Consider the following 13,179-nt stretch of genomic DNA (forward strand, 5'->3'; position numbering starts at 1 on the left):
TAACCAATGCACTCTTCACATTTTTTTGGTGGTGACTTTGGGACAGACATCAGGTTAAGCAGCATCTGGGGCGAGAGAATTAGTTAACATTTCAGGTAGTGATCTTTCATCAGAATGACGTGTTACTAATGGCATCCCTGGTAGATGACCTGCTGTGGTAAATTAAAGCTGAATGATTTTGTGAAGACTGCTTTATTTATCCATTTATTCAGTAATGATATATTTTTTTCAATTAGAAGGAGTACAGAACATAAAAACGGTTTAAACTGCTCAGAAATTAATTCAGCTGAAGTTTTATTTACATGTCTACCCAGAAATATCAATTACAATTTTGGCGGAATCTCAGGACTGTCATAACCTTTAGCTGCTCTTGTGCATGTAATTGGAACTGAAGTATGAGAACATAGAAGAGTACAGCACAGGAACAGGCCCTTTGGCAAATGATGTTCTGCCAAACTAATTAAAACTTTAAAAAAAACTTTATTTATACAGCACAGTAACAAGCCCTTCTGGCCTAATGAGCCTGTGCCGCCCAATTACACCCTACTAACCCGTACGTCTTTGGAATGTGGGAGGAAACTGGAGCACCCGGAGGAAACCCACACAGTCACGGGGAGAACGTACAAACTCCTTACAGACAGCGGTGGAAATGAACCCTGATTGCTGGCGCTGTATAAGTGCTACGCTAACTGCTACACTACTGTGCCGCCCAATTAGACGAGTAATTAAATGCCTAACTAAACTAATCTCTTTGGCCTACACAACGTCCATATCCCTCCATTCTCTGCATATTCACGTGCATATCCAAGAGCCTTTTACACGCCTCTATCATATTTGCCTCACTACCACCCCGGCAGCACATTCCAGGCACCCAGCACTCTCTGTGTGTAAAAAAAAATGCCCTGCATATCTCCTTTGAACTTACCCCCTCTCACCTTAAATGCATGCCCTCTAGGTGTTGCATGTGGCCGCATTGTGGCAGTGTTGCATATGCTGCACATTCAGTTCAGTATGCATTCCAAGATCTTCCTCTAGCAGTTCAGCAGGTGTGCCCCTAGCAAGGGGTAGTCTGATCCAAGTGCAGAAGAATCCTGAGTCTGACTTCAGTCTGTGGTGAATTTGGTATCAATGGGACCAATGGTATAGTTAATCACAAGTAGAAGGGATAAAATGCACACAGTATCCTTTCCCATTTCACTGGCCCTTCTTGGAAATCAGCCCCGCCTGGGGTCCGTGTATATTTGTGTCTGTGCGTAAATGCCAGTGAGGAAAGGACTGGGTTTAACCATGATGCTACCCATGATTGAAGAGCTCGCCGATATCATTCACCCTGTAGGCATGTGCATGAAATAAGGTTGCTGAGTTCCTGGGAATGAACACTCCCATGGAACTGTATCAAGTGACAAGATTTGTTGCAAAGACCTGTGTTTTTATGGAATGAGGTACTGACTGATGTTTCTTTCTTTTTTACAGCAATGAGGTGCTCTTCCTCAAAGGAATCTTTGTGAAAGCACTTAATTTGATTTGGAGATGTCTACAGCCACAGGGGAAGTTCTTGTTCAGGTTGAATATAACTATCAATACACAGCCAGAGATGGGAGACTCATCTCTATTAAACAAAATGAGAAATATATTCTCCTTTCAAGAACCAATGACCACTGGTGGCATGTCAAGAAGGATGACCAATCCAAACCATTCTACTTGCCAGCACATTACGTGAGGGAATTGACTTCAGAAAGGGCAGTTTCCCCTGGAGTTCCGTCCCTGGTTGGACCTGATGCTACGGAAAACCAAAATAGTCGAGAGATAAGCAAGACCCAAAGTGTCTTTAAAAACCATTGTAATGTTGGGAAAGATCAACTGTTTCACCAAGATGAACAAGGGCACAATGACAACAATTCTGATCCAATCTTGGAGAAAGAAAACCAGCCTAACTTAAACCCTACTAAACCCAAGGATCCTTCATTGAATCAACTGGCCAATGATAGCCCTCCTACACTTCGTGGCTCAAATCCTTCACAACACTCTTCGGTGCCACCAAACTTGACAGCGTGTTACAGCGAAGTGGCCAAAGCCTTTGAGAGGAACAAAGAATCCAATAGTAAAAGGTTCACCACTACCAATGCACCAAAAAGGCTAAGTTCCACAGTCAGAGTCCGTGCCAAACAGCAAGATAACTTTGCACACAGACTTAGTCTAATAGAAAAGCTCCAGCCAGCACTGCCGATATTTAATCCAGAAGGCCTTGATCATTACCTTGGACTCAATAAGGCAAAAGAAATTAGCCTTTCAGAAAAGGTCTATCCTCTTCAACGCACCAGCTTTAGCCAGGGAGCCAATTCTAAAAGATATTCTGCTGTGGAAATTGGTGCTGTGATATTGGGACATCCAAAGCTCATGGAAACAAAGAAATCTTCCCTTCCTGAAGAACAATTTTCTGATTCTGAAAATACTTATGAATCAATACCAGACCTACCAAAGCCAAAGACTAAATCACGAAAGGAAGAGCATCACGATACACCAAAGGTATGTTCACAGTAGAATGAGGATTTATAGATGGAATATGGATATGCAAGGGTCATTGGGTTTGGTTTTTGAAGAAACTGGTCTTTCATTTGTACCTCCTTCTCTTTGTGTTTCTTTTTTAATCTCTTTGTTATTTTTCCAGCTTTTTTACTGCTTCGAGTATAGTTTAGTGTATCCATTGTTTCCTGCATCTGTGCTCTGACTTCCAGTCCCTTGTCTCTTGGGAATATTACTCTATAGCGTTGCTTAGTGTTGAGCAGTATTAATTATTTGTAGTTATCTAAAAATCACAATTGCAACAGATCTACTTTACTATTCAAAGCCTTCAGAGTACGGACAGAGGCAGAAACCAAGACAAAATGAGGAAGGGAAGCTGATTGTAGGATCTAGGATAGAAGGAACATTTTAGACCGGATGCATATAGCAGCCACAGGTCATTAAAGGAACAGAAAGACAGGTATATGTAAATCATTCAATCTAGAAGTTTTTTTAACACACCGTTGGGATTGCAATCCAAAGTGAATGTCCAGGGGTACACAGTGTATAGGAAGGATAGGCGGGTAGGCAGAGGGGGAGGTGTGGCCATGATGGTTAGTAGTGATATAAAATCGATAGAAAGGAAGGATATTGGGTCAGAGGAGGTGGAATCCTTGTGGGTGGAGCTAAGGAATAGCAAGGGTAAAAGGACAATGGTAGCAGTCATATATAGGCCCCCTAATAGCAATCAGCAAGTGGACGATAAGTTGCAGTTTGAGATAGAAAAAGCATGCCAGAGTGACAATGTGAAGATAATTATGGGGGATTTTAACATGAAGGTGGACTGGGAAGTCCAGAATGGCGGTAGTACTCAGGAGAGGGAGTTTGTGGAATGTCTAAGGGACGTTTTTCTAGAGCAACTTGTTGAAGAGCCCACCAGGGGATCGGCTGTTTTGGATTGGGTGCTGTGTAATGAACCGGAGGTGATTAGGGAACTAAAGGTAAAGGAACCACTGGGAACCAGTGATCACAATATGATTGAGTTCAGTTTCAAGTTTGAGAAGGAGAAACTGATAACTGGTGTATCGATATTTCAGTGGAACAAAGGAAATTACAATGGTATGAGAGAGGAGTTGGCCCTAATTGGTTGGAAGAGTAAGCTGGCTGGAGGGACGGCAGAGGAGAAATGGAAGGAATTTCTACAGGAAATAAGGAAATTGCAGGATAGATATATTCCAAGAAAAAAGAAGGTTTTGAATGGAAAAAAGGCACAAATGTGGATAACGAGAGAGGTGAAGGCTAAAATAAAAGCAAAAGGGGCGGCGTACAAAGAAGCAAGAATTAGTGGGAAAACAGAAGACTGGGAAGCTTTTAAAAACCTGCAGAGAGAAACTAAGAAGGTCATTAGGAAAGAAAAGATGAATTATGAAAGGAAGTTGGTGGATAACATTCGCAAGGATACTAAAAGTTTTTTTAAATACATAAGGTGTAAAAGAGAGACACGGGTTGATATAGGACCAATTGATAACGGTGCTGGAGCTATTATAATGGACGATAGAGAGATGGCAGAGGAATTGAATGAATATTTTGCATCGGTCTTCACCGTGGAGGACATCAACAATGTGCCGGTTAGTCAGGAGTCTCACGAAATGGAATTGAGTTCAGTTAAGATTACTAGGGAGAAGGTGCTAGGAAAACTAAATGGACTAAAGACTGATAAGTCTCCCGGACCGGATGAGGTGCATCCCCGGGTTCTGAAGGAGGTGGCTTTAGAGATAGCGGAGGCATTGGTGATAATTTTCCAGAAATCGATAGATTCCGGCATGGTTCCGGAGGACTGGAGGGTCGCAAATGTAGTTCCGTTGTATAAGAAAGGTGGGAGGTAGCATAAAGGAAATTCCAGACCTATTAGTCTGACGTCAGTGGTGGGAAAGTTATTGGAATCTATCCTCAAAGACCGGTTTACGGAACACCTAGAGGCATAGGGCAGGGTAGGTCCTAGCCAACATGGTTTTGTGAAGGGAAGATCCTGCCTGACCAACCTATTGGAGTTTTTTGAAGAAATCACAGGTAAGGTGGATAAGGGAGAGGCGGTAGGTGTTGTGTATTTAGACTTTCAAAAGGCCTTTGATAAGGTGCCTCACAAGAGACTGATTAATAAGATGAGAGGTCATGGAATTACGGGTAGGATAACAGAATGGGTGGAGCATTGGCTTGTTGACAGGAAGCAAAGAGTGGAAATAAAAGGATCTCGTTCTGGTTGGTTACCAGTTACTAGTGGTGTGCCGCAGGGGTCGGTGTTGGGACTGCTCCTTTTTACCTTGTACATTAACGATTTAGATGATGGAATAAATGGTTTTGTGGCTAAGTTTGCGGATGACACCAAGATAGGGGGAGGAGTAGGGAGTATTGAAGAGATAGGAAGGTTGCAGAGGGACCTAGACAGTTTAGGAGAATGGGCAAGGAAATGGCAGATGAGATTCAATGTAGGGAAATGTGCAGTTGTACACTTTGGAAGCAGAAATAAGCGGACAGATTATTATCTAGGAGGAGAGAAAATCCAAAGCACGGAAGTACAAAGGGACTTGGGGGTACTCGTGCAGGATACCTTAAAGGTTAACCACCAGGTCGGATCGGTGGTAAAGAAAGCGAATGCTATGTTGGCATTCATTTCGAGAGGTATAGTGTATAAAAGTAAGAAAGTGTTGATGAGGCTCTACGGGGCACTGGTGAGGCCTCATTTGGAATATTGTGCGCCGTTTTGGGCCCCACATCTTAGGAAGGATGTGTTGACGTTGGAGAGGGTTCAGAGGAGATTTACGAGGATGATTCCAGGAATGAAAGGGCTTACATATGAGGAGCGTTTGTCGGCTCTTGGACTGTACTCACTGGAGTACAGAAGAATGAGAGGGGACCTCATAGCGACATTTAAAATATTGATAGGAAAGGACAGAGTAGATGTGGCTAGGCTGTTTCCCTTGGTGGGTGAGTCCAGGACCAGAGGGCACAATCTTAGAATTAGAGGGTACAGTTTCAAAACAGAGATGAGGAAAAATTTCTTTAGCCAGAGGGTGGTGAATTTGTGGAACTCCTTGCCACGTACAGCAGTGGAGGCCAGATCAGTGGGGGCGTTCAAGGAGGAGATAGATAGATATCTAAATAGTCAGGATATCAAGGGATATGGGGATAAGGCCAGAAATTGGGATTAGAATAGTTTTTTTTTCTTCTTCTTCTTCCCCCATTCCCCATTTCTCATTTCTATTTCCCTTTCCTTGGAGCAGACTCGATGGGCCGAATGGCCTGCTTCTGCTCCCTTGTCTTGTGATCTTGTGAAAGTGGAAGGAAATATTTTATAACAAAGCTGTTGGAGGCTCAGGTCAGAGTGTATTCAAGCCAGCGGTAAATTGAATCAGAATCAGGTTTATTATCACTGACATATGTTGTGATATTTATTGTTTCACGGCAGTGCAAGACATAAACATTACTGTAAATTACAAAAATAAATAAACAGTACAAAAAGAGGAATAATGAGGTCGTGTTCATGGGTTCATGGACTGTTCAGAAATCTGGTGGTAGAGGGGAAGAAGCTGTTCTTAAAATGTTGAGTGTGGGTCTTCAGACTCCTGTACTTTCTCCCCGATGGTAGTAACGCGAAGAGGGCATGTCCTGGATGGTGAGGGTCCTTAATGATGGATGCCACCTTCTTGAACGTGTCCTCGATGGTGGGAAGGGTTGTGCCCGTGATGGAGCTGGCTGACTCTACAACCCTCTGCAGCATCTTTCGATCCTGCGCATTGGAGCCTCCATACCAGGCAGTGATGGAACCAGTCAGAATGCTCTCCACTATACATCTGTAGAAATTTGCAAGAGTCTTTGATGACGTACCAAATATCTTCAAACTCTTAATGAAGTAGAGCCACTGGCGTGTAAGTGTATCAAACTGGTGTGTAAGACAGTAAGTATATCAAGAGATTTTGAGTTAGTGCAGGAAAGTGGTGCTAAGGTGAATGGTCAGCTATTAGTGAATGGTGAAGCATGTTCAAGGGGCTGAATGACCTCCTCCTGTTCCTATATCTAATGTAATGTGTTGTCAAACACACAGATTTCTTATAGGGCCTGTCAAGGTTGATGTAGAGATAACATTTCCTCCTGGCTTGAGGAGTCTAGAAGGGCCTCAGAATAAAGGATTGGCCATTTAGGACTGAGGTGAAGAGAAATTTCTTCACCTACAATACAGTGAATTTTTGGAGTTCTCCACCCAAAAGGGCTGAGTGTATTCAAGACAGAAACTGATGGGTTTTTAGGTATTAAGAGATTCGAGGGAGATGGGACTATTACAGGAACGTGGCACTGAGATAAGAGATAAGTCATGACCTTATTGAATGGTGCAGAGGGTGTGAGAGGCTGAACAGGCTTCTCCTTTTTCATGTTCTTACAAATCTGATAAATTTATACTTAGTTATTTTTCAACCTATTGCATCAAAACAGGCTAATGTTCTGTGCAAAATTTCACAGAGAATGCTGGAAATAATCAAGAGGTCAGGTGGCATTTGTGAAGAAAGAAACCAGGCATATTGAGTCAGGTCTGAAACTGTGTGTTTCTAAATGGCAATTGGTTAAAGGTGGCTTTGTGATATTGTAACTTATCCTTTGGATTCACCCTTCTGCAATTGCATTGTAAAAAAGTGAATGACATGACAGTTCGTCACCACCAGGGGGATGCCATTTCCTGCGGTGAACACAACAATCATCAAAATATGGAGACACACGAGACTGCAGATGCTGGAATCTGGAGCAACACACAAAAAGTTGGAGGAACTCAGGGGGTGAGGCCGCATCTATGGAGGGAAATCGGTCCAGATAAAGGGTCTGGACCTGAAGCGTCGACTGTCCACTTCCCTCCATCGATGCTGCTTGACCAGCTGAGTTCCTCCAGCTTTTCGTGTGTTGCTTCAGTCATCAAAATATAGTTATTTTCAGGTGACTAATTAATAAAATTGCAGTGTTCTAGAAATAAATAATTGGATCACTTATTTGTTCAAATGGATTTCCAATGGTAAAACAGTACTTAAAGTAAAAAGTCTTCTTTGAAGCATTTTATAATTCACCGATTTTTTACAAGTTTACAATGGTGGACCTTCCCATGTGTGCGATCAGAACACTTAAAATTTACCAACATAGACAGAGGCCATCAGGATTTTCTCCTGAACCTGAGCTTGTGATTCCTTATTGCAGTCAAGAAGTTTAAATGCAGCTGAGGAATTCTACATTATTTTTCTCGGTGTTATGCCACTGAAATTTTTTTTTCTGGAACCAAACTTGTTCGTTATCATTCTGGGTCAAATTTGCCCTTCCAGAAATTCCAGTCACGATTCAGCTTTGCATGTTTGACATGGTTCCAGCTTTAATTGTGCATAGGATGAAGTAATTCCATCTGTAGAACTCCTGTTGGAGTATAAGGGGGAAATTATCCCTCGGAGCAACCATCGTTGGACACTCTTAGGACAACCAGGTCTTCATAGCTTCACATTGCATCACTGGATTGGGATCTCTCTAATGTAAGGGTCTCACCATTTTCCCCCTTAATCTCCCTCAATGCTTGCCTCCATATGGCATTGACTACACCAGTCCCACCTCATCTTCCTCAGGACAGGTTTGGCCTCAGGACAGGCGTACATGAAAAGGTGCAGTGCCCCTTCAGTGCTAAAGCAAGCAGCAGGCCCATAGTTAGGAGATCATTGGTGCACCATTGCTATGGTCATTCAGTAATTTCCCATCAAGTAAATTGATCTCCAATTATAATTACATCGAAAGGAATGTAATATGCTGGAGAACACTGCCAGCAGGATTTGCCATTCCTCGGAATATTCTGTAATGTGGATTTTGTTCTGAAAGAGAAATTAATCCTAATTAACTTGTCAGATCTGCAGCTGGTAACTAGGAGTAGCAGTGGAACCAGGGAAGGCAGCTGGGAAATTACAGAATGAGTTGGACAAAGTTTGTAAATTTAAAGGGAAAATTCTATGCATAGGATGGAAAAATAAACAACACTTAACTTCAATGTTATCCATAGAAGTTACAAAGGATGAAGCTGAAACTCCCGGCAATGTTAATAGTTTTGAACCATCTACTTGGTTGATAGCAATCAACATGTCGTGTGGTCATCAAAGTTTATCCTTGTCAGACAGCACAATAATTACAGTGTCTGCTTCTGGTTGCCAAGATCCGGACACACTGATGGGAGGAGACCAAAAGCTGATTCCCATTACCAGGTGTCTGAGTTATGAGGACAAACTGGTGCCTTCAGTTTAACATTGCAGTTCAGTAAGGTGATTGTGCATCTTTGTAAAGGAGAACCCACAATGTTGCTCTAAATTAAACTGGAGAGGTTAGTACTGGGACTCATAGATTTAAATCGGTACAGGGTGATTTTAGAGAAAATACCAAGAAGTTATAGTTCTGATGCTGAATGTGTGGAGTAATCTTCCAGATCCCAGCAGAAATAAAAACCTGGAGCACTTGACATAAACACTGGTTGATGCAATGATTAGGGTGGGGGCAGCAAGAAGGTTGTTGGGACTGAACTGAATGACTGAATTATACTGGGCTGAATGACTTTCCTCATCTATATTTATCTCATGATCTAGAAAAGGAAATCCAGTTCCAATTCATTTATTGACAAAAGGATTTAGTCATATTTGTGTGCACTTTGTTGAGCCTTATAGATAAACCCTTGATGTGATGTTTATGTTTAAAGCGACAGATCTATTTTGTACTTTTGTAGGTCACATGGATGTCCTGGGGCAGCTCACTGTGATGTACATAACACCTCCCACCCCCCCCCCCCCCCAACACACACACACACACACACACACACACACACACACACACACACACACACGCCTACATAACTGAGACAGATGCACAAGCAAATGTCTGCTGGTGTGAACATAAATCCTTCTGCCAGGGCATGGCATACGCACTTGCATCTGACTGACTGAGACAGACATATGTCCAACTATCTGGGACAGATACACAATATCTATCTGGGACAACATATTAATCCACAGGTAAGATTCAATTTATTCTTTCTGCCTGTGTTGGTTTCAGCAAAATCTAGTGACTAGGGTAATGCAGCATTCGATGAACTATCACAGTCAGTTTGTGTGTCTGCACTACCTGCTGAGAACCACTTCGAAACCAACTGGAGAACTGGAAGTAAAGGCCTATAAATTGTAATGCACCACCAAATATGCAATTTGCATTCTTTGTGCAGAGTATCAGTGTGGGACTGCCACTGCAAACTGTTGAATTGGCCCTGAGAGTGTTTGGGAAAGTACACCATCTGGAACTGAAGCCATGTCTGGCAAGTGGAGAAGAGAAAGAGTGAAGCTGGAAACTTGAGTGGGGCTTGGGGTGAGGATGGCACTTGGCCATCAGAGATCAATTATGGCCTTCCTGGGGTGGGTTGCTTGGTAGATTGGGAGCTGGGCACTGAGTGCTTGCTTATTGGAGAGCTGATTGAGCCTGGGGGGGGGGTTAGGCTGGGTGGTGTGTCTAGCCTGAGCTCAGTGACTTGTTGGGGAGAGGGAGGGTGGGTGGTGGTGGAGGAGGTCAATGAGTTGGGAGTGAGCAGGTGATCAGGGGCTGGGACATTGCGTGGGTGGGGAGGGGTTAGGTCAATAACGGCGGGGGAGAACCGAAGGATAGAAAGCAAGCAGTGGGACTTAACCTTAGTGGGGTCCCACCGCAGCACAGTGCTTTTACAACCCGGCTCTCCCAGGACCAAGTAGCAATGGTTACTCCTCGAACAGTGTCATCTAATTTCCCTTGCAGTGCTCCAATAGGAATGCTGAACAAGGAACGGCACAGCCTGATTCCTGTCTGGCACAGAATTCATGATGAGGGAGTAATCACAGCATCAGCAGAGGAGTTCCAGTGTGTCACCAGAAATAGCTTTCACTCCAGGAAATGTCCATTGAAAACTGAAATAGTGCCATGTGATCAAATTACTGGGCAAGGGCCTTTAAATTATTCTCCCAAACATGATGTACAATGCATCAATAGCTTTATGTTCTTAAGTTTATGCACCTGCTTTATTTTCAGTTACGTGGTAACAGATGTTATTTACTGATGGAAAATCATGAAAGGTAGTGAATACTCTAGGCCCATTTTTTACTTGTAAGATACTTGAACTAAGTTTTACCTCATTTATACTAGAAGCGGATATACTCATTTTTAAGCTCCCAGCTTTGGCTCAGCCTTTCTTTAATCAAACTGCCCCCTTTTGTGTCTCCTTTGTTCATTGAAACCACTCTTGCCTGAGAAGTAGTGAGTTTAAGGTGACCTGGAGTGTAGTTGCCATCGTTTGAACAGATTCCAATTAATTCTGAAGATCAGCTGCACTCTTGCTGGAAGTTAGCTGGAGGTGAGATCCAGCATTCTGGGCAACGCTGCAGATTTGTTTGATTGTGGTCTTCACTGAGATTGGTTCTTTTGTAGCCTCCCTTGTTCAGATCATGACTTGCATGTCATCATGAAGCAAACATAAGATAGAGGTGAATTTGTGTGGCTAGCCTCTCTTCTCCCTTAAATATATTCCTTAATCAAGATCACCAAAAATATTTGTATTATCATGTTGCTTTTCACAGTATCTTGCTATGAATAAGTTGGTTGTCATATTAGTACAGTGCAATAGCACTTTTCCAGACTGTCTGCTTAATTAATGAATAAAGTATTTTCTGTTCAGAGCCATGTGTGCAGTTCATCGGTTATGCCACTGGGGGCCCCCAGTGTGTAATACAGGAAGACCTGGAAACATCTGGGCTGCTGGTGTGAGTGAGGCTGCCTGTAGATATGGTTTAACCAGAGATTGACCTAGGCTTCCAGTCTGTGGTTGATATTTTTTGTGGCACCTTCTAAGACCTTGAAATGGTCCCGTATATCTTTATAAACAATACATTATTCTGTTGTGTTGTTTCTTTAAGTAGGAAACACATAAGCTATTATGGTAAATTTCTAAAACAACAATGGTGCAACGATCAGATCCAAGTTAGTGATGCTACTTAAACATAAGAATTGGTCAGGACAGCAGGAAGAACAGGAGGAGCCCAGTAGCTTTTCAAATAGAGCTATAAGATCTTTTATCCCAGCTGCAATGCTCCAGCAGTATTGCACTGGACTAATTTAAAACTCAAGACAGTGGGATTTGAACTCATAACTTTTTTACAAAGAGGAGGGTGCACTACAAGACAGAGATATATATGAAACTAATGTGTTAAGTAATCTAAACGTATACATTTTGTGATGTCTATTGAATAATATCAAAATTAATTTAATTCCATTTAGTCCTATAACGTTATTTCAACTTAATCCCTAGTTAATTCAAAAGGGTCATGCATGACTGAAAGTAGAAAATGTAGCTCCCTCCACTTCCTTAGTGTTTCCCAAAGAGTTTTACAGCCAATGAGATAATGCCATGCAAAAGAAGTGACAGAATTACAAAAAGGAACAGAACTCTAAAGTGACTGGCAACAATAAACATTTGCTGAAGGTGTGGCATAAAGGGTTGGTTAGATATATCCGACCAGCTCCCACAGATCTATTCATGGTTCTGGCTTCAGTACATTCAAAGCCAAATATCTTCCAAAGTAAATATTGTAAGACAATATCACTAATGCCCATGTGCTGAGTAATTACTCATTGACTCAAAAGTTTGGAAAATTCCTAAAGGGGTTGTCATCTGACTTCTTCATGGCATATTAACAGAAAGAGTTCAGCAGAGAAGGGCTCCTCCCTCACATGATAATTCCTAGGAAGCTAATAATTCACTTATGCGGTACTTACAAGAGCCTTGCAAACTAAAAGAAGGCCTGATTTGACCGCTGAGTCACTAAAGTCACAGAATTTTACAGCACTGATTCATCGTGTCTATGAAAGAAGTTATTTTATAACCGTCCCCATTATTCACACTGAACTTACCCATAAACCAAGATGAGTTATCTGATCTTGCTGCCACACTGCTTCAACTAATGTTGCGTATGAGTTATAAACTACTGCTGGAAATCAGTGGTGTGTTGATGCAGAGTGAAGGCAGTTTCTGGCTTGGGTGCGGGGGTCACATATGACCCTCATAGTCAAATAGTCTGCCTGGCCTTGCACATGAAGGATAACCAGCTGGGCAAGACATGCAAGGCACCGACTTTGGAAGTATATCTCAAGTTCTATACGGCACCTTCAGATCAAGAATCGAAAACATAAACTGAGAAACAAGGCTCATAAACAAAGGATCCACCACCTCCTTGTGTCCTTTCCAAGGTGAATATAACAGAATGCCTTTTTTCTCTAGACCAGCACTACTTTGTGGCATGATGATCTAATGTCATCCACTGGCATTTATTCTGTTAATTTTACATTTCTCTGTACATGCTCATCAAGTGCATTTTGAAATCTTTGCACAGACCTTGCTATATTCATCTCACTCTATTTGCCATGTGAAATTTATGTTACTTCATGCAGGTGTTAGTAACATGAAAGCAGAAACTGAACAATGTGGTTATCACTGGGGTCAGTCTCTCAATTGTTGGATGTGAGGGTTCAGCATTAAATCAGTTGGAAAGCCTCAATCAAGTTCCTTGTGGCTGTGAACCGTCAATTAATAGGAATGAACTGACGATC

General features: G+C 42.2%; 1 protein-coding gene across 2 annotated transcripts in view; it reads left to right on the top strand.

Annotated features, from left to right (window-relative positions):
• Positions 1–13,179, top strand: part of LOC127583043 (rho GTPase-activating protein 27-like) — a 185,022-nt gene that overhangs the window by 50,279 nt on the left and 121,564 nt on the right. For both annotated transcript variants that reach the window (XM_052038756.1, XM_052038757.1), the window contains exon 2: positions 1,474–2,526. In XM_052038756.1, coding sequence (XP_051894716.1) covers positions 1,531–2,526 — 996 coding nt within the window. In that variant the 5' untranslated portion in view covers positions 1,474–1,530. The remainder of the gene's footprint in view (positions 1–1,473; positions 2,527–13,179) is intronic.

This window comes from Pristis pectinata, chromosome 25, assembly GCF_009764475.1.
Source record: "Pristis pectinata isolate sPriPec2 chromosome 25, sPriPec2.1.pri, whole genome shotgun sequence".
Lineage (NCBI taxonomy): Eukaryota > Metazoa > Chordata > Chondrichthyes > Rhinopristiformes > Pristidae > Pristis > Pristis pectinata.